Genomic DNA, 26452 nt, shown 5'->3' on the forward strand with positions numbered 1-26452 from the left:
AACATAACTTGTAAATATTTCAATTGTTACAACCAAGTCACGCCCCCTTTTTCCAGATTATTTAGATTTAGTTTCATTTGAGTAAACTTTACTAAATTCCTAATATTTTAAGAGGATTAGGTGAGGAAATGACATATCCTTTTCGGAAAATAATAACGAGTTTTGAGTCTTTTTTATTTTATTTAGCAATTAATAAATGTCACAATTTCATACCTAATTTTTATACCGAAACTTAGTCTACAGTATTAAAGTATTTCTTTTTTGCAAACATCATTCAAAATAGTGGTGTGTCACTCATATTCTCATCATGTTTTCACCAATTTTGGTCCTTTTGTAATGCTATAAAGAATTAACAGACTACCAGTTCTTCTATGTTATTGAAATTCTACACATGGATATATTCAAATGTTGTTAATGTTATTGCATTGCTATTTACTATTTGATTGACTTTTGACACGATTTACCAGTTATGAAAATTTCTAGGCTGTGCGGCAGATGTTATTCAGTAAATTAATGACAATAAGGATCCGTGCACTCGGGATTTTTTATGAACTATTAACCACATTGTTGACAATATTGAAATTAGATATAAAGAAGTCTATATAAGCAAGGATTTATTTTAACCCACTTAAAAAATTTCATTAAAATAGTATAAACACGGTCATCATGGAGTAAAATAATTAATGCTTAAATACAAAGAACATCAAAAATGAAGTCACATATTTTTATGATCGGCATGTCAATGACAATCAAAGGATTAAATTAGAGTTCATTTAATTTAAATTGTATCATTGTTGATATTCTTATGCATTTAAGAGGAGAATCAGTCAGAGGAATACAGTACTTATGGCTAATTTAAACTTAGGTTATTAACAAATAATTCTTAATACGGTCTCTGGCGATCTCGGCCTCTGTAACAAAAAAAATTGTTTATCATAAATAATAATCAAACCACACACAAGTAATACATAACTAATAGTACATTACGATACAAGTGCGTAAAAAAGGAAGTCCGAAACGAGTGGCGATAAATTAAAACACGACCGAAGGGAGTGTTTTAAATCGACACGAGAGTGTTTTAAATCGTACGACGTTTTTCAGTACAGATGAGCCTCTGAAGTTTCGACCTGGCATATAATGAACCACTTCTCGCACTAGTGCGTAAAAAAAACACCATCTGTACTGAAAAAGTATTTTTTTCTACTCATCGACTTTAATCTGGCAATTAGGACACCACAGACTAAACAAGTGCTGACTTTTTAGTGTTGGAGTCTTTGACACTAGTCAACTATTTTTATTTAACCAAAGTGAACTGTAATAATTTCAAAAATAGAACTTCATACCATACGGGTTTTATACTAATTTGCGATACCTGGCAATTTTTTCAGCATCCAAAACACATTTCTTTTTATCTATCGCGTTATCGACCAATGGAAGCATGGATGGAAGAAATCAAATGGACAGAAAGAGGAACCAATGAAGCAGTCCTAAATAGAGTCAAGGAAAGAGGACCTTATTAAATATTATTAAAAATAGGAGAGGAAAGATGATAGGCCACCTGTTACGACACGACCATTTCATCAGAAACATAATAGAAGGGAAATTAAATGGAAGGGGAAGGTCAAGAAAGAGTTATATAAGCCAAGTAAAGGAACATGTAAGGGCCGTGTCGTACCAGGACACTAAAAGGCTGGCTTCGGATCGACCAAAGTGGAGACAACTTCATCAAGCTGCACCGAGAAGAGCCCCGCTCTTGAATTATCGACCAATCAGAGACAGTTATTATGTGGCTTTTACAAACAATTGGTTGCCAGGAAATTCGATGTTGATACAACGGTGAACGACGCTGTTAAGAGGCCGTCAATATCAAAAAGTAAAAAATCGTAAAATTGGTAGTTTTCTACGTCCGGTTTTAGTTTCAGTATATACTTATTGATAAGAAAAGCACTTGTTTTAAACAGCGCGTATTCTTATCTACAAAATCAGTAGTTAACATCAAGGAAAAGTTACTCCCTGAATTAATTATGATTTTTTTCCTGACGTTAGTTTAAGAAAACCCGCAAATAGTGCTCACGTCTGAGTGAGCTGAGCTCAATTTTGTATACTTTAGGCTGCTAAAATTGATGTTGTCGCATTACTTATATCCTAAACTAAAAATTCAGTAGTTTACATGTGTGTTATCATGCTACTAAAATACAGTAAATGGAACTTAAACAACATCAATATTTGTCTAAAAATACTTCGAATCAAATGGCAATTACTTCGAAAACCTTTTAGGCAAACAAAAGGCTTTCTTGATAATTATAAACTTTAAGTATGTGTATGCAAAATAGTGTGTAATACAAATCAGGAAACACTTCCAATTTTAGATACATACTTACTTAAAGTTGTAACTAAAATGCGGTCGGCTCCTGTCGGCATCTTCATAAATTTGAATATGTACGACCGTGTTTTAGTTTTAAAATAATGTTATTTTATAAGCTAGATAACTAGACTACAGAATTATTACCTTTTCATATTTTTCCTTATAAAGAGAACGAATAAAATCAATGTTGAATATAAACTTTCGTAAATTTTCCATACAAACGTCAAAACTGCGAACAGATTCTATTGAGTCAGACGCCCGATCGGGCTCGTTCGGAGCAGACGTTTCGCCAAATTTGCTCCAATGACATTTGTTTTTGACACTGGAAATCATATACGGATACAAAAAGATTGCCAGTGCTATGAATGTATTCAAAAGTAATAAGGTAAATAAATATCGTCACGTCTAAAAGAGTCTCAGTTTAAAATCGTTTTTTTTTTGTGTTGTTTACTACTTATTATTGTTGAGAAATAAAAAAATATATGTAACTTTAATACAATGATAAGAAATATAGGTATTTTTTGTCTTCTAAACTTTATTAAAATGAAAGAGTTTTAAAATTTATTTTAACTCGTTGGACTTTATTTTCATTATACTGGTCACATTATTTAGTGTGTCAGTGTGTGTAACATTCTCTTTCGCGAAGAGACATTCAGTGTGGCGTATGAAAAAACTAACAGAACTAATCATTATAATTATTATTTGTGCCGTTTGTATATCCGAGGTCTTTATAGAGAGTACGTCGTAGACGTCGCATCGGACCGATAGATGGCGCCATCGTTCGTTGTAAGTCGCTCCGGCGTCACACCGCCGCGATGTTGGTAGTCCCGTTTTCCCCACTTGCAACATAAGGCTCCTCGCGCCCCGACCCGCCACCAGCCACCCACATTGTTTCGTCGAACGCCGAAGTGACCGGTTGTCGCGTATTCCGTTCGAACATTTTTACAGCATGGTGTCTCGGAATTAATCTTTTAGTTTCTATTTCCTTGTTACTTCTGGTCAAACCAGAGTTATTCGTGTTTTTATTTAAAAAGTGGCTTATAACATTTCGGAATTATGAAATTTTTCAATTTCATCCGTCAATTCTTTCTTCCCTTTTAATTTACGCTCGTTCGTCTTGAATAATGAGATATATTATGCCTCGCTAGCGATCATTATTCGTCTTTCGGGGTTCTCACGATAGAAATGAACGAGCGGTGCTTTATGATTCTACCCACTTTTTTTTTGTAAGAAAGTTCCATGCTGCAAAAATCGTTACCGTTAATCAGTTTTCTTTTTTAAACTATTCGCATTTCCGAGACTAAAGTAGGAAGTGTTATCCGCGTATTAAAAGTTTCGCGCGAGAATATAAGCGGTAACGTAGGTAAGTTGCTCCGCCGGGGACCACGTGCTCCGGGGACCACGTGCTTCGCGACCGCGTGCTGCGCGACCTGCGGGCTGCGGCGGCGGCGGCGGCGGAGGGCGCGGTGAAGGATTACCGCGCTCCAAGGAGGTTTGAATTACTCCGACGAATGGGTGAGCAGCTTCATATTATTTTAGAAAGAACATGTTCGGTTTCCGATTCGGTGCGGAGGACGGCGGACGCCGAAACTTACTGTAGCGCTGCGATAGCGCCACTGACCGCGGCAGTGTTGTCCGCCACATCGGCGCCGCCGAAGTTGCGTAGATATTGCCTCCTCGTTAACAAGCCTCTGCGGTGCCGCCGAACAACGTTGTGGCTGCCGCATAGGCGTCGCGTGCGACGCTGTAAGTATGTCTGCTGCTGCCCCGACGCGAGCGCCGCGCCGTTAGTGATCAGTCGTCAATACGCAGGCTACCAGCGCGGCCACCTACGCCGCGAGCCTGCTGAAGCTGTCCACCAATATCGCTGGCCGCCACGCTTACGCTGGCGCCTCGATGGTGATGCAGAGCGTGCGTCTGCTTTGACAACGCCGCGAGCCTGCTGAAGCTGTCCACCAGTATCGCTGGCCGCCACGCTTATGCTGGCGCCTCGATGGTGATGTAGAGCGTTCGTCTGCCGTGACAACGCCGCGATCCTGCTGAAGCTGTCCACCAGTATCGCTGGCCGCCACGCTTATGCTGGCGCCTCGATGGTGATGCAGAGCGTGCGTCTGCCTTGACAACGCCGCGAGCCTGCTGAAGCTGTCCACCAGTATCGCTGGTCGCCACGCTTATGCTGGCGCCTCGATGGTGATGTAGAGCGTTCGTCTGCCGTGACAACGCCGCAATCCCGCTGAAGCTGCTGTCCACCAGTATCGCTGGCCGCCACGCTTATGCTGGCGCCTCGATGGTAATGCAGAGCGTGCGTCAGCCCTGACAACGCCGCGATCCTGCTGTAGCTGTCCACCAGTATCGCTGGCCGCCACGCTTATGCTGGCGCCTCGATGGTGATGCAGCGAGCTCATCTGCCGTGACAACGCCGCGATCCTGCTGTAGCTGTCCACCAGTATCGCTGGCCGCCACGGTTTTATGCTGGCGCCTCGATGGTGATGTAGAGCGTTCATCTTCCGTGACAACGCCGCGAGCCTGCCGAAGCTGTCCACCAGTATTGCTGGCCGCCACGCTTATGCTGGCGCCTCAGTGGTGATACGGAGCGTAATACTGTTAACCGCTGCACAGGCGTCGCAATCCTTCTGCTGCGTCTGCCGTGACAACGCCGCAAGCTACTTGAAGTTTTCCACCGGTGTCGTCGGCCGCCACGCTGATGCTGGCGCCTTGATGTCGCCTCGATCGCACGAGGTAAGATTGCAGACGCGGCGACCTTCATCGCGCCACCGAGCGCAATACTGCGGCTGCCGCGAAGCCGTCGCTAATTTTCCTGCCGCGTTTGCCGTGACGACGCCGCGAACTCTGTCGATGCTGTTCACCGATGTAGCTGACTGCCACGCTGGCGCCGGTGCCTCCCGCGCTGACGGCGGCGACCTCGAGAGGGCCACCGACCACGATACTGCGTGACGCGACAGGGTCATCGAAGACGCCTTTCGAGCTGACGACGGTGGTCTCAATCTCACCGCCGAACGTAACACCGTCTGCTGCAGTGACAAGCTGGTAAGATTGCTGATGTGCTCCCTTGGTGTCGCTGGCCGCCACGCCGACGTCGGCGGCTGCCGTCGCGCCTAAGATGTCACGCTCACCGCGAACACTGTCTTCCGCTACAATGGTGCCACGACCACGACTATCCAGGCCCCGTCTGCTACGGTATCGTTGCAGACTCTGTTGCTGACCAGGCTGATACTACCCTCCAATGTGACGCCGGGCGCCGCTATCAGCTGACATCCCGTACACTATGGTATCCACTCTTCTCTTTCCAGTTCCCGTGAAGTACTTTGACAGTATTTACACTCTATTTTGACCAAGGACTCCTCCGTCGCCGAAGTGAGAACAGATAAATTCTAAAGATGCTACGTCCTAACGTGGCTTGGCCACCCATAGTTGAACGAGGTAAGACGTCAATAACCGGACGAGGAGCCGCACTGCTGCGAGGGTGTCCTGACGATGTTCGCGAGCTATCTAATCGGAGAGGCGCCTCGCGAGACGACCCTGTGATTCCTGTACATCGCTCATTGTGTAGGTCAAAGACATCGTAAAGGTTTGCGGAATTAAAAATAAAAAAAAATCTCTTTCAGAATGCCCAGATCTGAATTCAAGCCAGCGTTCTGCATCCTGAGCGTGCGTCTGTTTACCGGGCGGACACCAAAACCGATCGGTAATCTGGCTGCGGGGGTTCCAATTCCAAGTACACGAGGATTTCCCGGAGGCTTGTGGCGCCCCCTGTCCATTCGAGAGATGAACTTGTTCGCCGAGCCTCTAATAAACAAATTGGGAAAAATAAACCCGCTTCGCCTTAGTGAACTTGAGATTCCAGCTCAAAGCGAAAGGGGCCAGGAACTCAGGAGGACTTCAGTAGTTATCATCTGGCTCGACTATACTGAATTAATAGTGCTTGATTCGATCGTAGACCCTGATTTCATCAATTTCACAACTTTCGTAGTCTACAGAGGAAGACTGCACCGCTGCAGTTTCCAGCATTACCTCGTACAGCTGCCGATAGCTGTAGGCCAATCGCTCCTGTTTTGCTTGCATCTGCAGCCCGATAAGACCTTCAATAATCGTAACATTGTACGAAGTAAAGCTCTTCCGATGGAAAATAATCTTCAACAGGCGGTGGCGCTGGCGACTGAAGTGACATGCAGCCGGATTAAGGTTCGCATAGCACTATATGCTATGCACAGTTCGGTTGTATGTTATGTTATGCTGTACGATGGCAGGACTACATCTCTTCTGTTACGAGTAACTACGACAGTAACTGCTGACTCCAACAGACTGTCGTACGAGGTCAGTATGCACCCCCTGGGAGCCAAGTGATCTTCGGTGACCTCGCCTTCTTCTGCTTCGCCCGTCATCGTACCTCTTCGTCTGCGAGAGCCCTGCATTACGCCGTACAACGGTACGTATTAAGCCTCCGCCACACATAAAGCGCATTCCGCTTCGCTAACGCTACGCTATCAGCGCGCTGAATGCGCGCGCATTCCACTCGCGTCCCGCGCGCGTTGCGCTCGCAATCCGCGCTCGTTAGTTCCCGCTAGCGCCCACTAGGCGCAACGCCAGCGTTTGTGCGGTGCACCGCCATTATTGCGCTCCGCCTACGCTCTCAAAGCGCGCATGTGTGGCGGTGTTTTAATTCACCCCTTGACCTGCTACCACGACGTGTTCAGCAACCACCAGCGATGCGACACGGACGTCACCTCTCAGTCTACGCTGTCGACCTTCATTGCACGAAGTAGAAATCCGTCGCATCGGGTTTTGGATTAGGTAATGGATTACCCTAAGAGTCAATGACTGACTTGAAGAAATCGACTGATACCTCCGTCCAGTGTAGTAGCAATCGACAGCGCTCGTACTTTTCATCTTCTAGGCTAGTTTTACCGAGCGATCAGTATCCTCAAATGCCCTCACTAAAAAGAGTTCAGAGTTGAGGAGTCTCGCTCGCAACCGCGCTCGTTTGACGCGAAATAGTCTGATCGAAAATACCAATATTGTAACAAATAGCCCTTGGGCGCGTGAGTGATGGCCTTTTTCTGTCTTTGATATGGACGTAGGACGTTGGACTTTAAATAGTCATATCAAAGCTAATATTGATTTTGATAATTTTTACGAAGGGTTGACAAAAGCAGTATCAATTACGTTACTCTGCTACAGTACAGATAGTTACACTACTTTTACAGTTAATTTCCACACTTTGTGTCTGAAATTGGGTTTATAACCTGATAAAATAACGTGTCTGTTAATAATAATAGTGTATCTAAAGTTTTTGTATCTTGTTCAAGTCAGCCTCGCCTACATCTTTTTTTTTTGGTTTTGATCTGCGATGTATAATAATGTCATTTCTCTAACTATTCGCTGACTAAAGCTAAACGTCATCACGAAAATCTCTTTAGGCGTTTCTGGCACCGAGATATTCGCGGATCGAAGGCGTTTTCGACTGATACATCTGTCAAATCGGTTCAACAACTGATTCACTTATTCTTCTATGCTATGCCAATAGGGCTACCAAAGGCTTGCGCGCCAGCTGACTCGCCACCAGGAGATAATAAACAGGTCTCTATAAAGACCTCGGATATACAAACGGCACAAATAATATAAAAATTTTACCTTCCAATAAAATTATTATTATTTTGCCTGGTATATCCGAGGTCTGAGTGATGCCTTCCTGGTAGGCTTAATATACCGTCGGCACTTCTCCTCAACAATGTGGGTGGCTGGTGGCGGGTCGGGGCGCGAGGAGCCTTATGTTGCAAGTGGGGAAAACGGGACTACCAACATCGCGGCGGTGTGACGCCGGAGCGACTTACAACGAACGATGGCGCCATCTATCGGTCCGATGCGACGTCTACGACGTACTCTCTATAAAGACCTCGGATATACCAGGCAAAATAATAATAATTTTATTGGAAGGTAAAATTTTTATATATTCTATAAACGATTATTTACGTAAATGGCGAAATTATTAATTGTAATAATATATTATCTTATCACAAAATTGTTCTGTATGACTTACCTTCTTACGTTCAATATAATTTTTAAATGGTGTTTGCACACGGGGCACGTAACCTTAGATTCAGACAACTTTAACTAAATTTTGAAAATTATTATTTTAATGAAGAATTCTATATATGGCAACAATTTTACATGTAAACTGACTGTCAACCTCTGTTCATACATAACCTCAACCTTTGTCTCAGTGCATTTATAACGGATGTTATAATGGCTAAACCGATCAGGAACAGTGAATTATTTTAATTCATTCGGAAAAGGGTTTAACCATTTATAATTAGAATAAACGAAGCACTGTTTTTTACACTAGAGTTGTTTTGATTTTATATGGTGTTTGCACAAATTTATTTTGAAAAATAATCGAAGTCAATTCGTGTGAGATGGTAACACTAAATTGACACTGTCCGCAATCTAAACACGCGGCAGCGTGTCAAGCCAAGTTCAAGTAACCGAACTGGCAGACAACATCGTGTGTAATATTACACGAACTATTTGGAGCCTCTATGGGCGTCCTCACAACAAAAACTATTTCACATAAACGTCTTAAATTTGGCTCTTATATTGATATTTGTGACATACATATGTGCCTGTCGTGATTGTTTCACCGGATGGTCTGATCGGAAGATTAGACCATTTCGTTGGATCTCCTTCTTGTTTATGTCTTATTATTTGTAACGTTTATTTTGTGTTAACGAATAAATTAATTATATTCTATTCTATTATAAAAGTTATAAGAAATAATATTTTATGTCATCAATTGTCATAAAACATTTTGAGGACTGCCATTGAACTTGGCACCCGTTTAGATCTCACTGCTTTTGTCGTTGACGCCAACAACCAAGGCATATATAATATTGAACTTGGCTCATATTTCCCTTTTTTGGTTTTGATGGGATTTTAACGTTACAACTGATCTTCAGTGAAACTATAGACCTGTCTTAAGTTCCTCTCACTTAGGTCACTGACCTCTTCCAGTAAATTGCGGTAGTGTGCGAAAAGTATGTTGGTGAGTGTGACGTGCGTTAGTGTGTGTAAATGGGGTAATTTGACAGATACTGAATTTTTACCCATCGTGACGGGCTCTTAACATTAATTATAACTTGAATGATGATATTGTTCGTCCATTGATGATGAAGATGATGACTCATAGAAAAGATATTGTATACAATAGTGATATAATTAAGCTTTTCACTCTCGTACCGTACTATTAGGCCACGAAGCTTGCTGAGTACTCGAAACATAGTACTCGACTGAAAATCTCTGTATTATATCACGATTGTATTTAATACTGTTTTAGCACATTTATAAAATATCTCGCAGTCTGTCAATCGCCTTCTCAGCTCACTGGATAACGGGAAACCGAACACATACTAGCAAGTTATGGATAATAAGTCAGAAGTAAAGATGAACGAGTATAAGTTTAGTCGCTACTAGTTTCTCTCAACGGAAACGAACAACCGGGGCTCACCCTCCATCTCCTCGCATAGCACCGCCACTGTTGCGGTCGCCGCCGCCGTACCCGCGCCGGTCGCCGCCGCGGTCGCCGCCACGGTCCCCGCCGCGGTCGCCGCCGCGCTCCCCGCCGCGCCCGCCCCAGCCGCCGCCCCGGCCGCCCCCGCGCCCGCCGCCGCCGCGCCCGCCGCCCCCGCCGCCCCCGTGCGGGCCGCCGTCGCCGCCGCCGCCGCCGGGCTTCTCTTCGTTACATCTATTGCAAGCTTTACGCCACGAGAAGTTGGTGTTGCCGCAGCTGGGGTTGGGGCAGCGCCAGTCGCCCTCGCGGTTGCCGGAGGGCGGGCCGCCGCCGCCGCCGCCGCCGCCCCGGGGCCCGCCGCCGCCGCGGCCGCCGCCGCCGCCCCGGCCGCCGCGGAAGCCGCCGCCGCCGCCGCCACCTCCGCCTCCGCCTCTTCCCCCGCCCCAGGTGTTCTGTCGTTGCGCGAGGGACACTTTGATGACGACTCCGTTGAAGTCCTTGTTGTTGAACCATTCGATAGCGGAAGATGCGGCGTTGGAATCCTCGTACGTTACGGTGGCTTCGCCTTTGGGCTGACCGGTAGCCTTATCTTTGTACATCCAGACCTTGGGCCTCTGGGTCTTCTTGTCGGTCTGAAAAATACGATATTGTTGAATTACTATGACGTCTATATAACGAAGAACGCGCGGTCGATCAGCTTTCGCCGACTCGGGCTAGCAGGCAAAGAAAGCTCTAACGCGACTGACCAGTGATACAAACGAAACACAAAATCCCAATTCATTTCAACTAGGTTCGATTTTGTTCTTCCTGCAATATTATTAACTTAAGGTGGTTCGCCTAGGTTACGCAAAGCTCAGGCTGTGTTAGATGGCGTTACATCTGCAAATTACCAGTTTTTTTTTTTTGTAGTCGTACAGGCATTTATATACTTTCAAGTATGCTTCGCGAACATTTAATATTAAAATTGACGTAATAAAACAAACATTAAACTTGACATTGTACCATAAATTCCCTTAATGTAAACACATTGACTATTTTACACTATTTTTAAGAGGCCGTCAATATCAAAAAGTAGAAAATCGTAAAATTGGTAGTTTTCTACGTCCGGTTTTAGTTTCAGTATATACTTATTGATAAGAAAAGCACTTGTTTTAAACAGCGCGTATTCTTATCTACAAAATCAGTAGTTAACATCAAGGATAAGTTACTCCCTGAATTAATTATGATTTTATTCCTGACGCTAGTTTAAGAAAACCCGCAAATAGTGCTCACGTCTGAGTGAGCTGAGCTCAATTTTGTATACTTTAGGCTGCTAAAATTGATGCTGTCGCATTACTTATATCCTAAACTAAAAATTCAGTAGTTTACATGTGTGTTATCATGCTACTAAAATACAGTAAATGGAAGTTAAACGACATCAATATTTGTCTAAAAATACTTCGAATAAAATGGCAATTACTTCGAAAACCTTTTAGGCAAACAAAAGGCTTTCTTGATAATTATAAACTTTAAGTATGTGTATGCAAAATAGTGTGTAATACAAATCAGGAAACACTTCCAATTTTAGATACATACTTACTTAAAGTTGTAACTAAAATGCGGTCGGCCCCTGTCGGCATCTTCATAAATTTGAATATGTACGACCGTGTTTTAGTTTTAAAATAATGTTATTTTATAAGCTAGATAACTGGACTACAGAATTATTACCTTTTCATATTTATCCTTACAAAGAGAACGAATAAAATCAATGTTGAATATAAACTTTCGTAAATTTTCCATACAAACGTCAAAACTGCGAACAGATTCTATTGAGTCAGACGCCCGATCGGGCTCGTTCGGAGCGGACGTGTCGCCAAATTTGCTCCAATGACATTTGTTTTTGACACTGGAAATCATATACGGATACAAAAAGATTGCCAGTGCTATGAATGTATTCAAAAGTAATAAGGTAAATAAATATCGTCACGTCTAAAAGAGTCTCAGTTTAAAATCGTTTTTTTTGTGTTGTTTACTACTTATTATTGTTGAGAAATAAAAAAATATATGTAACTTTAATACAATGATAAGAAATATAGGTATTTTTTGTCTTCTAAACTTTATTAAAATGAAAGAGTTTTAAAATTAATTTTAACTCGTTGGACTTTATTTTTATTATACTGGTCACATTATTTAGTGTGTCAGTGTGTGTAACATTCTCTTTCGCCAAGAGACATTCAGTGTGGCGTATGAAAAAACTAACAGAACTAATCATTATAATTATATTCTATAAACGATTATTTACGTAAATGGCGAAATTATTAATTGTAATAATATATTATCTTATCACAAAATTGTTCTGTATGACTTACCTTCTTACGTTCAATATAATTTTTAAATGGTGTTTGCACACGGGGCACGTAACCTTAGATTCAGACAACTTTAACTAAATTTTGAAAATTATTATTTTAATGAAGAATTCTATATATGGTAACAATTTTACATGTAAACTGACTGTCAACCTCTGTTCATACATAACCTCAACCTTTGTCTCAGTGCATTTATAACGGATGTTATAATGGCTAAACCGATCAGGAACAGTGAATTATTTTAATTCATTCGGAAAAGGGTTTAACCATTTATAATTAGAATAAACGAAGCACTGTTTTTTACACCAGAGTTGTTTTGATTTTATATGGTGTTTGCACAAATTTATTTTGAAAAATAATCGAAGTCAATTCGTGTGAGATGGTAACACTAAATTGACACTGTCCGCAATCTAAACACGCGGCAGCGTGTCAAGCCAAGTTCAAGTAACCGAACTGGCAGACAACATCGTGTGTATAATATTACACGAACTATTTGGAGCCTCTATGGGCGTCCCCACAACAAAAACTATTTCACATAAACGTCTTAAATTTGGCTCTTATATTGATATTTGTGACATACATATTATGTGCCTGTCGTGATTGTTTCACCGGATGGTCTGATCGGAAGATTAGACCATTTCGTTGGATCTCCTTCTTGTTTATGTCTTATTATTTGTAACGTTTATTTTGTGTGTGTGTTAACGAATAAATTAATTATATTATATTCTATTCTATTATAAAAGTTATAAGAAATGATATTTTATGTCATCAATTGTCATAAAACATTTTGAGGACTGCCATTGAACTTGGCACCCGTTTAGATCTCACTGCTTTTGTCGTTGACGCCAACAACCAAGGCATATATAATATTGAACTTGGCTCATATTTCCCTTTTTTGGTTTTGATGGGATTTTAACGTTACAACTGATCTTCAGTGAAACTATAGACCTGTCTTAAGTTCCTCTCACTTAGGTCACTGACCTCTTCCAGTAAATTGCGGTAGTGTGCGAAAAGTATGTTGGTGAGTGTGACATGCGTTAGTGTGTGTAAATGGGGTAATTTGACAGATACTGAATTTTTACCCATCGTGACGGGCTCTTAAGAAGTGGAGTGGGTTCGTATCCAGGACTTTTTCTCTTTTTTTTGTTCTATTATTATACATAAATGTTATATGTACAGTAAATACTGAGAGTTTTCCACAAAAAAGATTAAAAACCTATTCTCTTAAATCGTAATAATTTTTGGGTTCTTCCAACTCAGAATTTTTAACATAATTATCCTACTCAGATATTTTAAAAATTTGAAAAAGTATAGATAAATTTTAGTTTTTAGTGCGTGATTTTGTGATTCAAATGATTTTTTTTTCTAATTGTTTATTTTCGATTGAGCAAGGGTATTCAAATCGCTTTTGAAATCTTAAATTAGTAAATGAAAATGCAATAGTTAACTGAGTAACGTAATGCTTTAAAAACTCAAGTGGACTTCTGTCTTTTTTACCTAACGAGTAATTTCGAAAAAAATATTATATTGACCGAGGGTAGGTAGGGGATAAAAGTTATGTATTATATCTTAACTAAATAAATGGAAAATCAAAATGAGAATAAAAAATTAATACGTTCTCTAAGATAAAATTGATACCTTCGGCTCTCCCTTCTTGCTCAGTCAATAAAAAAATATGAAATTTATATCCAAAATACAAAAAGTTGATAGAAACCCGGGATTCGAACGCAGCTTCACGGCGTGACAGACGACTGTTCACCAACGACGCCATTACATAACACGCAGTTTCCGACGAAATTAGGCTATACATATATTAATTTAAATATAAATAATAATGTCAAATTACTCTATAATCGAAGTGGAAGAATTCGTTGTTTCACCAAAGATAATCTACCAGGCATAATAAAGGATTGCATTGTATTATTGTATGAAAATAAAACAGAGCAAAGCAATATAGTTAAATATTCCTTTAAAAAATATATAAAAAACTTAATAAATTCAAAAAAAGTTCAAATGATTAAAAAAAAACTTCGGAATGGAACTCGGGATCTGCTGCATCATATTAGTCAGTAATTTGACCGAGACGCCATTTCGATTTACACTAGCAGTGTCGAAATTCACGATATCGTCACTACTTTAAAAAAAAAACCGGTCAAGTGCGAGTCGGACTCGCTCACCGAGGGTTCCGTACAAACTTTCAATAGTTGAATCATCAAAATGTTATTCATAGAACTCTACAGATTTTACTAAATCCCTCAAGACTCAATTTCCCACATAACAAGTAATATTTTAATATACAATTTTATTGTTAGACAACGTCCAAATAAAATCAAGACTTATTCGACTTCAATAGTTTACGACTTACGACATGTCGCAAGGACGCTCCTGAACCGACCTCATTATATCAGGAAAAACGCGATGTAGGAAATGAGTGTTCAACGTACAGCGACATCTATCGGCAAATTGAGTAAACTAATGCGCGCGAGCTAGTATGGAGGATGATTTTTATGGAATAATTGTTTATTGCGTGAACCGATTTTAACCATTTTTCCTCTATTTGAAAGCAGGTAATTTCGTTGTTATTTTGTTAAAAAATACAGGTACAATAAACACCCGCAAGGGTGTTGAAATTGAAAATGTAAATCTAAAAGGTTTTTTAAAAATTAAAAAAAAAGTTTTCAAGATACGTGTACGATTTTATTTTTCCTGTAATGTTCATTATAATAGCCATGTTTGGTAAAAATTTCATAAATTTATGTTGGTAAACTTCGGAGATAAGGGGGGGGAACGGTATTTTTTTTTACATTTTCCTTCAAAAAACATTTTTTTTCCAAAACCAAAAAATTATAAAAAATAGTTTTGATATGTACAGTTTGAGCTCTTTGTAACGATACCCCACTTGACCTAGTTACTTGAAATTTTAAGTTTACCCCCCTTTCATTTTGGCCATTTTCTATCATTTATATTAATTAATTAAAAAAAAAAATCTTTCAACTTGTAGAGGTTCACAATGTTGTGTGTGTGTGGATTGAGTGAGCACCTTCCGAAAATAAAAAAAAATATGCTGATCATTTAGTAAAAGTTCTAAAACAATTGTAAAACGAATCTCTGAATTTGTAAAAAGATAAATCAAAAGATACAGCCATTAACATGTGCTCACTCAGTTCTCACAAACTACCAACGAAAACAGTGAATATATTCATTTAACATATAATATTTATATACTAACATTTAGTAAAAAATAGGCCAACCTACCTCTATAAATATTAGATCACCTAGTGACGTATTAAATTTTTTACAAATAGTTTCTTATGCTCACTCAATCCACACACTTTTGAAAAGCCGAATTTTGATGAAAAACATAAGATTTAGACCGCTATTATATGTGTATAGTTTAGTAAAAGTGAAATGGGAATTTGTAAAATACAAAACGAACCACTAACGTGTCAGGTTTTTTTATAATAAATTTTTGTAAGTGCTCACTCAGTCCACACGTTTTGAGAAAGTTAAAAATGTAAATATCTTACGATTTGTAGCACCTAAGACACTCAAAAGTACTTCAACATTTAGTAAAAATTTTTACTAAATATCCACCATCTAATATTTTATATTCATTGTCTGGTTTTAAAGATATTCAGACATAACTTTTCTCATACAAATGTATCAAGTAGGGTGACTACACTATGTCGGCTCCTGATTTTCCCCACCTTCCCATTGTCATATTGAGATTGGGGAGTTTCGTTCTTTCAATTTTGATAATATTAAACTAATACCATATTAATTATCCATCTGCAAACTGTTTTTAGGTTATTATCTTGGCCTAGTGATGATGTGTATTGTGTAATTTTTATCGACGTCAGGATAATAACCATATCGACATGCATGCATTAAAAAGGACATGAATAATAATTGGTAAGAAACAAAGAATATAATACTTCACTAGTAAGAAACCAGAACCTGGTAATCTAATCGCGCTAACAGATGAGCGTACCGGATTTGTAAGTGGGAGCGAGAAATAGTTATTCTTTTCTCGCTCCCACTTACAAATCCGGTAAACTATTATCGAAATTGAACGAAACTCCCCAATCTCAATATGACAAATTACAATGTTTATAACTATTCCAAATTTCATATCGATAGCATAAGTAATTCTCGAGATATTTAACAATGTGACAGACGGACAGACAGACGGACAGAGTCGCACCATAAGGGTTCCTGTTGTACCTTTTTGGTACGGAACCCTAAAAACTTGTATCTTCGTCTGTCAATGAAAAGAAAATTGTAGTAAGTATGTATGGAATGCATATAGACTTACTGCGTTTTAACTTTGAGGAACAGCGTGAGATACGAGATTTTTTAAAAGTAGTGACGATATGTATCTTTATTGACAAAATGCGTCATTATTTCTGAGTCTGCCGGCATATTATTATTCCAATTTTATCACTTATCCACATGGATAAAGCATCCGTCACGGTTTGGTAAGTATGTCAGTGTGAGAGTGACAGTTGTCTTATCCACGTGAACAAGTGATAAAATTGTAAGCATGATACGCCGGCTGCTTGAATTAACTAAACCAATATCTTTAACTTTAAATAATTACTTGTCAAGAGCAAAGTGTCACTGATAACAATGTCAACTAAAAATGCGCGAAATATGACGGCTCTGTGTCTGTACACAAAATTTGGCACGCACATTTACGTAAAATTCATGTTCGTCCATTCATCATTCGTCCATGATTTCTGTATGAAACAATGTATTTCATTTAATACCGCGACAATGGATGATGTAAAGTAGATGTATGCGCATATTTTTATTTAGTTGTACTATGCGGTGACTAAATAAATGGGAGCGGCTTTTTGTATGGAAAGCGAACCACCTTAAAGCGACGGTCTAAATGGTTATTAATGAAATACTGAACTTTACCTTAATAATGCCAATTGATCCAAAGTGGCGGCACAATTCGTCTTCAGTAGTAACGGGATCCATCCCTTGAATGAAAATCGTGTCTTCCTGGGTGACCATATCACCCCCACCCCCTCCTCCACGATCTCCAAAGCCGCCGCCGCCACCTATAAGATATAACTGGTTATTTTTTGAAAAATACGTAGGATAAATTCCATTAAAGCTACTTCATGAGTTTTATGCAGTGATCATAACTACTTATGAAGACTTAAGTCAATGGCGTTGAATATTTCGTACTTGTCATTGCGACGATATCGATAACACACTATACCACAAACTGCTTTAGCGAAATTCCACCTTTTTCTAAAAAACATCATAAGTAGGTATTACCATAGCAATGACGAGCTAAAATATTGTCCATAGGTACATGGAAGTTTCATCTGGTACGACCTATGATTGATACCAATTAGTTCGACGAATTAATGAAAATACGAAGTTTTTACTGGGAATTTAGCAAGATATTTCGGGATTTTTTGTTTAACATTATTTCGTAATAATGTCCAATTTCCGCAGAATGCCGTTACAACCTATGCTGGACACTTATTCTAAGTAAAATGTGTATGTTCCTTGTCCAATATACAATATAATATCTGCATGTGTGTTTAACGTAAGAGGCACAAGACACAATTATCTTGAAGATTATTTACCCAATAGTAAAATTTCGGTAATAGACTGTAGGAGTATAAACGATAAAAAATCTCGATATGCTTAGCCTCGAACTGAGCCCAACGCAATGTCATTTATAGCACTTATTAAACATTCAAATATTTTTGAAACCTGATAAAATAGACGGTGAACATCTGAGTAAATATACAAAAGTTGGCTGTACCTTAATAAAAGGAGAAAGTAGTACAATTTCAAATGTTACCAATGAACAAAATATGTAGACTGTCTGACTGCTGTCATGAATGTTCATAGGATGAAATCTTTAAAATAACGCTTTTTCGGACACTTTTTCTGAACTGATTACACCATCACCCACTAAAATTATCCTTAAACAGTATATACCCTAATTTTCGTTGTCCCTGTTTGCATTATCTGCAAAACACCCTGGTTTTTCAATCTCCTTCCACCACTTTGATACCAGATTTATGAAAGTATAACTCTTCGTAAAATAAAATAATATCTCACGAATATTACATTATAGCAGGGGCGGCTCGCTCCGCGATTCTATCGCCGCGCTACAATACAAGTACATGCTGGCGGCCGCGAGTTTGCGGCCTAATCAGGGGTGGCGCGCGTTCTCACGGAACGCGTGTTCGCACTTTCTATTATTACTTTACGACGCGAGTTTTTTTTTTGAGGTTCATATGCGATGTCCGCGCGTGGAATGGCTAATAATGATTAGTTAAATATACATCATGAATAAAATAGGACATTCTTACACAGATATACTATTGATAAAGTCCCACGGAAAAGTTCAATAAGGTTTGGGATGTTGGAACTTAAACAAAAATATATAAATACTGAATATATACACCCGGAAAGTACTCAAGACTTGAATATAACTGTTTAACATTTTATCTGAGTATTAATTCGTTTTAATCCGTAGGTAACCCTATCATCGGACGCTACGCACGTGCGGCTCGCTCGTTTCTTTGAAATAATTTTGTAGGCATTTAAAAGGCTGCATTTCGTGAACATCAAAGTAGTGGGTCTTCTGTACTTTTACTATTATATATTTTGTGATTGTAGTAAACGCTAAAATTGTATTGTAGGATATTTAGCAGCCAGTCAGCAACATCGATCAAAACAATCCTTTTGTACGATTTTATATTTGAACACTTAACTTGTGGATGTATTATGAATTTCACCTTTTATATGTAATAACACTATTTTTATTTAAACTATAAAACGTACCATTTTTTCTTACACTATCAGGAAGTTATTCTCCTAACTTAGTAACCTGTATGTTGTATCGTGAACTAACAATTAAAACTATATATATATAAATGTAAACACATCTTATAGCACATTCAAACCATAGGGCTGCCAAAACAATATACAGAGTTTTTGATATCTTTGCGACCATCATTTTAGGGAGAGAACCATGATATATTTTCTACCTTGTCTACTCGTATTATAACGCGTGTATTTTCGACTTTTGCGGAACTTTTAAAACAAAGCTAGATTTTTTAATGTTGACAGGAAACTCACTAATTCGAAGCTACCCTCATCAGGGAGTTTCCCAGTATTTTTTTTATTATTATATCATGAGAACAATCCGCCTGAAACTAGGACACGACAACAATAACTCTGCATATTCTACACGTTTACGCAAAAACCTGACGTCTTATAAAAACCTGTTGGCCACTGAACAAGACTGCTGACACGGCTTCAATTACGCGAAACCTATTATTATTATAACCTGACAAGTTTTTATTTGACCCTCGCCACGTTGCGGATTTTCAGCTGAACTAATTTCTTTTACTGGCAAGGATTAATATTTGACACCCGTCGTCAAAAGTCATTGACTGTCAGTGATGTAAACGAGAAGTAAATATTTTCAATTTTCTAACGGTTTCATCGCAAATTTGCCCAAAATAATATTTAAAAAAGTGAAAATAATTATACTTAAAGTGATAAATTACTAACAACAAAAAAGGGTGAAGGATTTCACAGTATTTCGATAACAATGTTCCGAAATCGGTTGTTGACATGTCCGGTACTGACAATTTATAGTGCGGTTGTCCTGTACTGATTATTTGGTTTCGATTTAAGGTCAGTGCAGGCAAGACCGGCATACTTTATTTGAAATAAAGTTTGAGTGGATAAAACTAGACTATTAAAGTAGTCTGCAGTGATCCGCATGGTCCTATGGGCTAGCAAATTTTATATTCTACACAGCTTTTATAATACTTTGGTGGTTGGTAAACTTATGTGATAAAAATCACTTTTTTTAAGGCTCGTCGGGTTGACCGTCCCCACGCCCTGAGTACAGAAAGACCGTCTAGTGCTCGTTGTCGCGTAATTTCATATGGAAATAAGTATCAAAATCATGTTCATTGTTATATTCTGTAATAACAAGGAGTAATGTGATAGATATTAAAACAACGTTGATATTTTCAACATATCAGCATTTTTCTATTTATAAGGCAAGACCGTCATATGCCCCTTAAATGAGGTTGATAACCTTCTTTTTTCAGGTCCAGACAAAAGCAAAGCCGAAACTTATAATTAAAATTAACTTACAACACCCGTTTAAACTCGACTTAATTCCCATAAAGCCTAAAAAAGGTGCCTTACTCTTATATGCCGGTCTTTCCGACTAGGCACAATTTCGAAGTTACATATTTCAGAACGTAAAACAATAAATAGAACGCGTTTTAAGAGCATTAATTGCATTAGACAGGAAGAACGATTATTAAATTACTACGTTACATACATAATGCACAAATATTCCAACTGCTTCTATTTTATTTTAATTTTTTGCGTAACCTTGTTGAACTCGATGGTCGAATTCGAAACACGAATCAAGTTTTTTGTTAACTAGTGTTCGTCCTAGGGATATCTATTGAAGACCAATGGATTAAGGATGAAAAACTGGTATACCTTCGGAGGTGTAAGAAGTGATAGATATATAAATACAAAAGTTATATCCAGTAGACGGTCTTCCCGGAGGAGCCGGCATAGTGTGGTCACCCTACATGATACATTTGTATGAGAAAAGTTATATCTGAATATCTTTAAAACCAGACAACGAATATAAAATATTAGATGGTGGATATTTAGTAAAAATTTTTACTAAATGTTGCAGTACTTTCGAGTGTCTGTGGTGCTACAAATCTTAAGATATTTACATTTTTAACTTTCTCAAAACGTGTGGAGTGAGTGAGCACTTACAAAAATTTATTATAAAAAAACCTGACACGTTAGTGGTTCGTTTTGTATTTTACAAATTCCCATTTCACTTTTACTAAACTATACACATATAATAGCGGTCTAAATCTTATGTTTTTCATCAAAATTCGGCTTTTCAAAAGTGTGAGGATTGAGTGAGCATAAGAAACTATTTGTAAAAAATTAAATACGTCACTAGGTGATCTAAAATTTATAGAGGTAAGTTGGCATATTTTTTACTAAATGTTAGTATATAAATATTATATGTTAAATGAATACATTCACTGTTTTCGTTGGTAGTTTGTGAGAACTGAGTGAGCACATGTTAATGACTGTATCTTTTGATTTATCTTTTTACAAATTCAGAAATTCGTTTTACAATTGTTTTAGAACTTTTACTAAATGATCAGCATATTTTTTTTTATTTTCGGAAGGTGCTCACTCAATCCACACGCACACTAAAACAAGGTCCCACGCAAAAAGAAAATAAACATCGACGACTTCGATAAAGGCACAAGATTCACCTATTTTAGGCTGTGTATTAAACTTTGACTTTCTAAAACCCTGTTTTCATTTTCTACAAATATTAACGCGAAACCAGTACACGCTGTCCCTATTATATATGACGTCCGCACATTATTGCTATATGAAAGCGGTTTGTAGCGACACTCTTTCAGGGTCAAATAAAATCTTGTCAAGCTATACTCCACAAATATTTGTACATTATACACCAGATATTTGCTCCTTTAACGATGTTCAGTCTTCTTGTTACATTTGAATAACTATGTTTTTTTACGCGCATTATTCAAAACCTTGTAATAAATAAAATTGTTGTAGAGACCCCAGTTGTTTCCAATATAGAGGCAACCCGTAGACTACGGCGTAGAGTTAATTAGATGCAGAAAACAGATGTGCTGCCCGGCCGATTTCGAGACACTTGAAAACTTTATTCTTTGATTTTTAATTAATTCCTGTTTACCTGAAAACGATGACGCTACAACACTGCTCTTAATACCATCCAACTTTCAACGCCCATTGCACGTACCAGTTACCATTACACAACAAATTTCAATATTCCTCTTTAACCCCCTTCATTAAGCCATTGATGCGGTAAAGAACCTACTTTGTGTAACATTTTAAACCATAATATTGGGCAGGGTTTATTGTTTTCAACAAATCCTATTTTAAACCAGTCTTAACGCATTTGTAATCCTTTAGGTAATAACCACGCACTAACATAGCTGGGCATTAACTCGTTAATCCGTTAATCGTTAATTAACGAAGTTAACATTTCGATTAACGGATTAACTTTTAAGTTAACTTTAAAAAATGTTAACGGACTCGTTAACTTCCGTTAAATTTCATAGAGTCCGTTAATCGTTAATCGTTAAGCGAAAACCACGTTCTTACTGCTACTGTAAAAGCCCGTAGTACGGCAAAACCTAGGTTTTATCGGTAAAAGCAGATCCGTCGGTTATAAACAGTCTAAAGACCAATTGGCGACTTTGGATCACTTATTCGAGATCTTCTAAATCTTATTAGGCGTGCTAGATCGATCACTAACCTATGAATAGAGTGCAATCATCAGGCATGACAGACATATCGCGCAACCGACGCATCGACGAGTTAGAGTCCGGCGCGGGCCTTAGATTACTCTACCAAGTTATCGTGACCCACAGCATCGAGTTGTCATCTCAAATCTCAATCTGAAGAACCGACGCACCACGATCGCGACCGCATGAATGACCCAATAATTACCAATCCGAAGTAAAACTTAGGATTTAGCCAATCAACGGCGGTACACGCCCGAAGAGACCGAAATTATTACATTTCGGTTTTTTACCGATTGGCGTCACAGGTTTTAATGGTCCTATTTTGGTGGATACTTAGTAAATAGAAATATCTTTTTTATCTTTATAATACCTACAGTGGAGTCCTATTTTTATGACGTGTTAACGGATTATCGATTAACTTTAACTTCCGTTAAATCTACCGAAATGTATCGCTTTAACGATTAACGAAGTTAACTTTTTAAGTAACGGATTAACGATTATCGAAGTTAACTATTTGATTAACGGTGCCCGCCCAGCTATGCGCACTAATAATATACCCATTATACCTGTGGCTTAAATACAACTAAAGCAGCAATTTGTCAACAGCCAAGTAGTGATTACACACCAGTAGACAATCGTAAAATAATTTGGCAGCCCTTATGTAATTACGTATTAAAAATATGACAACAGCACCACTCGCGCCGCGAGGAGCTTTACCTTTATTAAAACCACCCCCCCTGCCGCCGCCACTAAAACAACAAGAAGATCGTTTAGTACACTTGGGCTGGCGGGTCGGGGACACAGAACGGGCCACGCTGGTTCACCTAGGTTCACCTTAACCAGTGACCTTACTCTGGATCCTTTTCGTTACCATTATGTTTAAACCTTGATACCTTGAAAATCTTGGAACAACATTTTTTTACAATTATTATTAACAATGGTTACAAAATTCTTGAAACATGCATGTAAGACATGATCACCTTAGGAAATTATGTCTTCAATAGAATATATCATTACAATATAATCAGTAGAATCCCCATAATGTCTAAGAATAATGAGGCTATGAAAAAATAACAGAAACCTATCCACAACGAGAAAACAGTAAGTGTCAACACAAAGGGTACATTTTATAGAGCTAATAAATAAATAGATTTCCTGGTGAACTGTATCTCCTTCCACAAGTATCAATACAATCTGTAACAGTGTGTGTACTGTGTGTCATCTGACAACTGCTTTGCAGTTATCTTGCTTGGCTCCTGGTTTTCCAAATGTACACAGGATCCATTTTCCTTGCTCATGTATCAATCAACTAGCTGCCACTCAATTCTGGTTTTCCCGTGATACCATATATATATTATGTCTTATGGTATTAGTTGCCTGTAATTTCCCAAACCGCCAAAAGTATACTATACATAGTATGGTAAGAAGTACCCTGTGGCATAAATATAGAGTCAGAACAAGCTAAATTGGTGGTGGTTTTCATAACAAAGACTGTGATAGTGTTAAGTAAATGTCAAGTTTCAGGCAATTTATCCTGGTCAACTTGGTCTGACTCTAGCTTTCTAATAAGGTTGTTTTGAACCCCACTTTACTGCTTACTCAGTATAGATATGGCTAATAATGTAGACATTACATTAACATATTTAACATTGAGGCTTACATGATCTTTCAGATAAAATATAAAATTAAAGCTTAAACATTTTTAGGTAATAACCTGTTGCTGGAACTTGGCTTGCAGACTACCATGCATTTAGATTCTTAACTTGCATTTAAGAATTTTACATAGTATAATAAAAGTGTTCTTAAATTATTAAATTAACATAGGTAATATAAGTATCATATATTTAGTCATTTGTATTGTTCTGAATGGAACATTTAATACAGCAGGACCTCTTTAATCCAAACCCCGAAAATTTAACCCCCATGGGGATTTGTGGAGTGTTCATATTATATATAGTACAGAAAGGTTATTTTCTATCAAAGTAAAGAAAAAATGTTGTGTCATTTAAATATGTAATTGAATACTCATCTGTAAACATATTTATTAAACTTTTTTTAATAAATCCAATATTTTAGTTTATCAGGAGTATTTTATGGCAATTAAAAAGCTTTGTCCTATTTTTCTTGTAAAAGGATTCAACATTTAGTAAAAAACTGATGTCTTGATGAGACAACAAGTGAAGAAGTGCTGTATGGCTTTAGTAAATTACCTACCATCAATAAATAAATAAACATATTTAGGATTGAACTCCTGCACACTGTAAGAACCGAACATGTATTTAAACTTACTTCATATCACTTTATGATATTATATTCATGGCTATCCAAAGGAAATAAAACAGTGGTCTAAAAACTTTGCATAAAATATAGGTACATTTCATCTGAGATCATATTAAAATGTTAATGGAATGGGGATCCTACTGAATAATTACATTTAGTTAACAATAAGCAGATAACATAGTTTCATACAACTGGTAAACATTAAACCTCATAACTGACATTTCTTTGTGCAAAGAAACTGCGCCTAAACCCCTCTAATAATATTAATCATTATGACCAATAGTTAATAATACTTCTTTTTACCTACGTTACCACTAAACCTTAATGACTGTCAACTCTGATTAATGACGTGTATTCCCGCAAAAATACCAAAAATATTATTTCGATCTTCATTTTCAACCAATTCTACTTTCTCAAATAGGCAAGTTTCTCACCGCACCCTTCAGCAGGGAATAGTTTAAATTTTATTACATATGAAACAAAATAAAAAAAATTGCTTACCCATATCCTCCATCTCTACTTCCACTGTCCCGATTGTAACTGGACCGGTCGCCGTAACCGCTTCCTCCACGGTCACCGCCACCATAGCCTCCAGAGCTTCCTCGGTCACTGCCATAACCACTGCCGCCGCGGTCTCCGCCGCTCACATTATATCCACCTCCACCACCGCCATTGTTGCGGTCATATCCTCCACCGTTGCCACTTGCGCTACTTCCATAACCGGAGTTATAGCTTTGTCCATAGTTATTTCCTCCTGCTTGTCCACCGGCGTAGCTATTGCCACCTGGAGCAGAAAAATAATAGAATTTTCCAAAATATGTAACAGTTTAGTTTTAGGAGAACATTATAAATCCGCGTGTTCATAAAGACGCATTGCTAATCAATTCTAACCTGCGGCTTGTTGTCCCCATTCTTGGCTTGGATTCTGGGCAGCATAACTGCCTTGGTTGTATCCTCCCTGCTGTCCGGCGCCATAACTATTGTCACCTGAAGACAAATTTGGTGGAGGTACAGAATATTGTGCGGAATATCCGCCGCCGCTGTAATCGCCAGAGGCGTAATCTAAAAGAAAACATGGACGTATGTAAGTAACTAACATACAAATAAGTGTTTGCTATCAAAGTAACGATTTAAATACTCACGGTCGCCCATTTTTAGGGATTAATAAAACAGGGACCACTTAATTTTACTTGAGACGCGTTTCGGCACGCATCTACTTTCTCGTTGACTTTACAAAAAAGATGGAGGCCGCCAAGCAGGCATGCGTAGTCACCCTAGCGTCAATACTACCAACCCACCGAATATCATGGCGGGATCCAAGCAAGCTCAAGAGCGCAAAGGGTGCGCGCACACGGGCGACAAAGTTGTTTGGCGACTTTCGTATTTGTATGAAAAGTTGCGTCGCCTCGTGTGCGCACCTTCATACTAGCCCATAGACCGAGCGACGGAGACAAAACAGTTTTGTCTCCCGTCTGTGGGGGCCCAAAGTGTGGTAGTGATAAGGGCTAATTAGATCCATGCGTTGTAACGCCGTAAGTTGTAAGTTACCCAACGTCGCGTTAAAGCTAGGAACACACTACGC

At 38.6% G+C, this 26452-nt stretch overlaps 1 protein-coding gene across 2 annotated transcripts; it reads right to left on the reverse strand.

The window, feature by feature from the left end:
• Positions 1 to 160: 160 nt before the first annotated feature.
• Positions 161 to 26165, reverse strand: LOC125227945 (RNA-binding protein cabeza-like). 2 transcript variants are annotated; one of them, XM_048132354.1, is made up of 7 exons: positions 26013 to 26165; positions 25762 to 25857; positions 25372 to 25654; positions 23308 to 23339; positions 17159 to 17304; positions 9888 to 10522; positions 161 to 911 (listed from the first exon to the last, which is right to left on the reverse strand). In XM_048132354.1, the coding sequence occupies exons 1-7, from the start codon at positions 26020 to 26022 to the stop codon at positions 884 to 886; spliced, it is 1230 nt and encodes a 409-aa protein (XP_047988311.1). In that variant the 5' UTR covers positions 26023 to 26165; the 3' UTR covers positions 161 to 883. The 2 variants fall into 2 exon arrangements, with proteins under 2 accessions (XP_047988311.1, XP_047988310.1); XM_048132353.1 differs by having other exon boundaries at positions 25762 to 25932.
• Positions 26166 to 26452: the final 287 nt, after the last annotated feature.

This window comes from Leguminivora glycinivorella, chromosome 7 (genome assembly GCF_023078275.1).
Source record: "Leguminivora glycinivorella isolate SPB_JAAS2020 chromosome 7, LegGlyc_1.1, whole genome shotgun sequence".
In the NCBI taxonomy this organism is placed as follows: Eukaryota; Metazoa; Arthropoda; class Insecta; order Lepidoptera; family Tortricidae; genus Leguminivora; species Leguminivora glycinivorella.

Coding starts and splice junctions, on each gene's coding strand:
- LOC125227945 (XM_048132353.1), bottom strand. Junction 25,655..25,761: donor ATGGGGACAACAAGCCGCAG/GTTAGAATTGAT, acceptor TTTCTGCTCCAG/GTGGCAATAGCTACGCCGGT. Junction 23,340..25,371: donor AGTAGAGATGGAGGATATGG/GTAAGCAATTTT, acceptor TTGTTGTTTTAG/TGGCGGCGGCAGGGGGGGTG.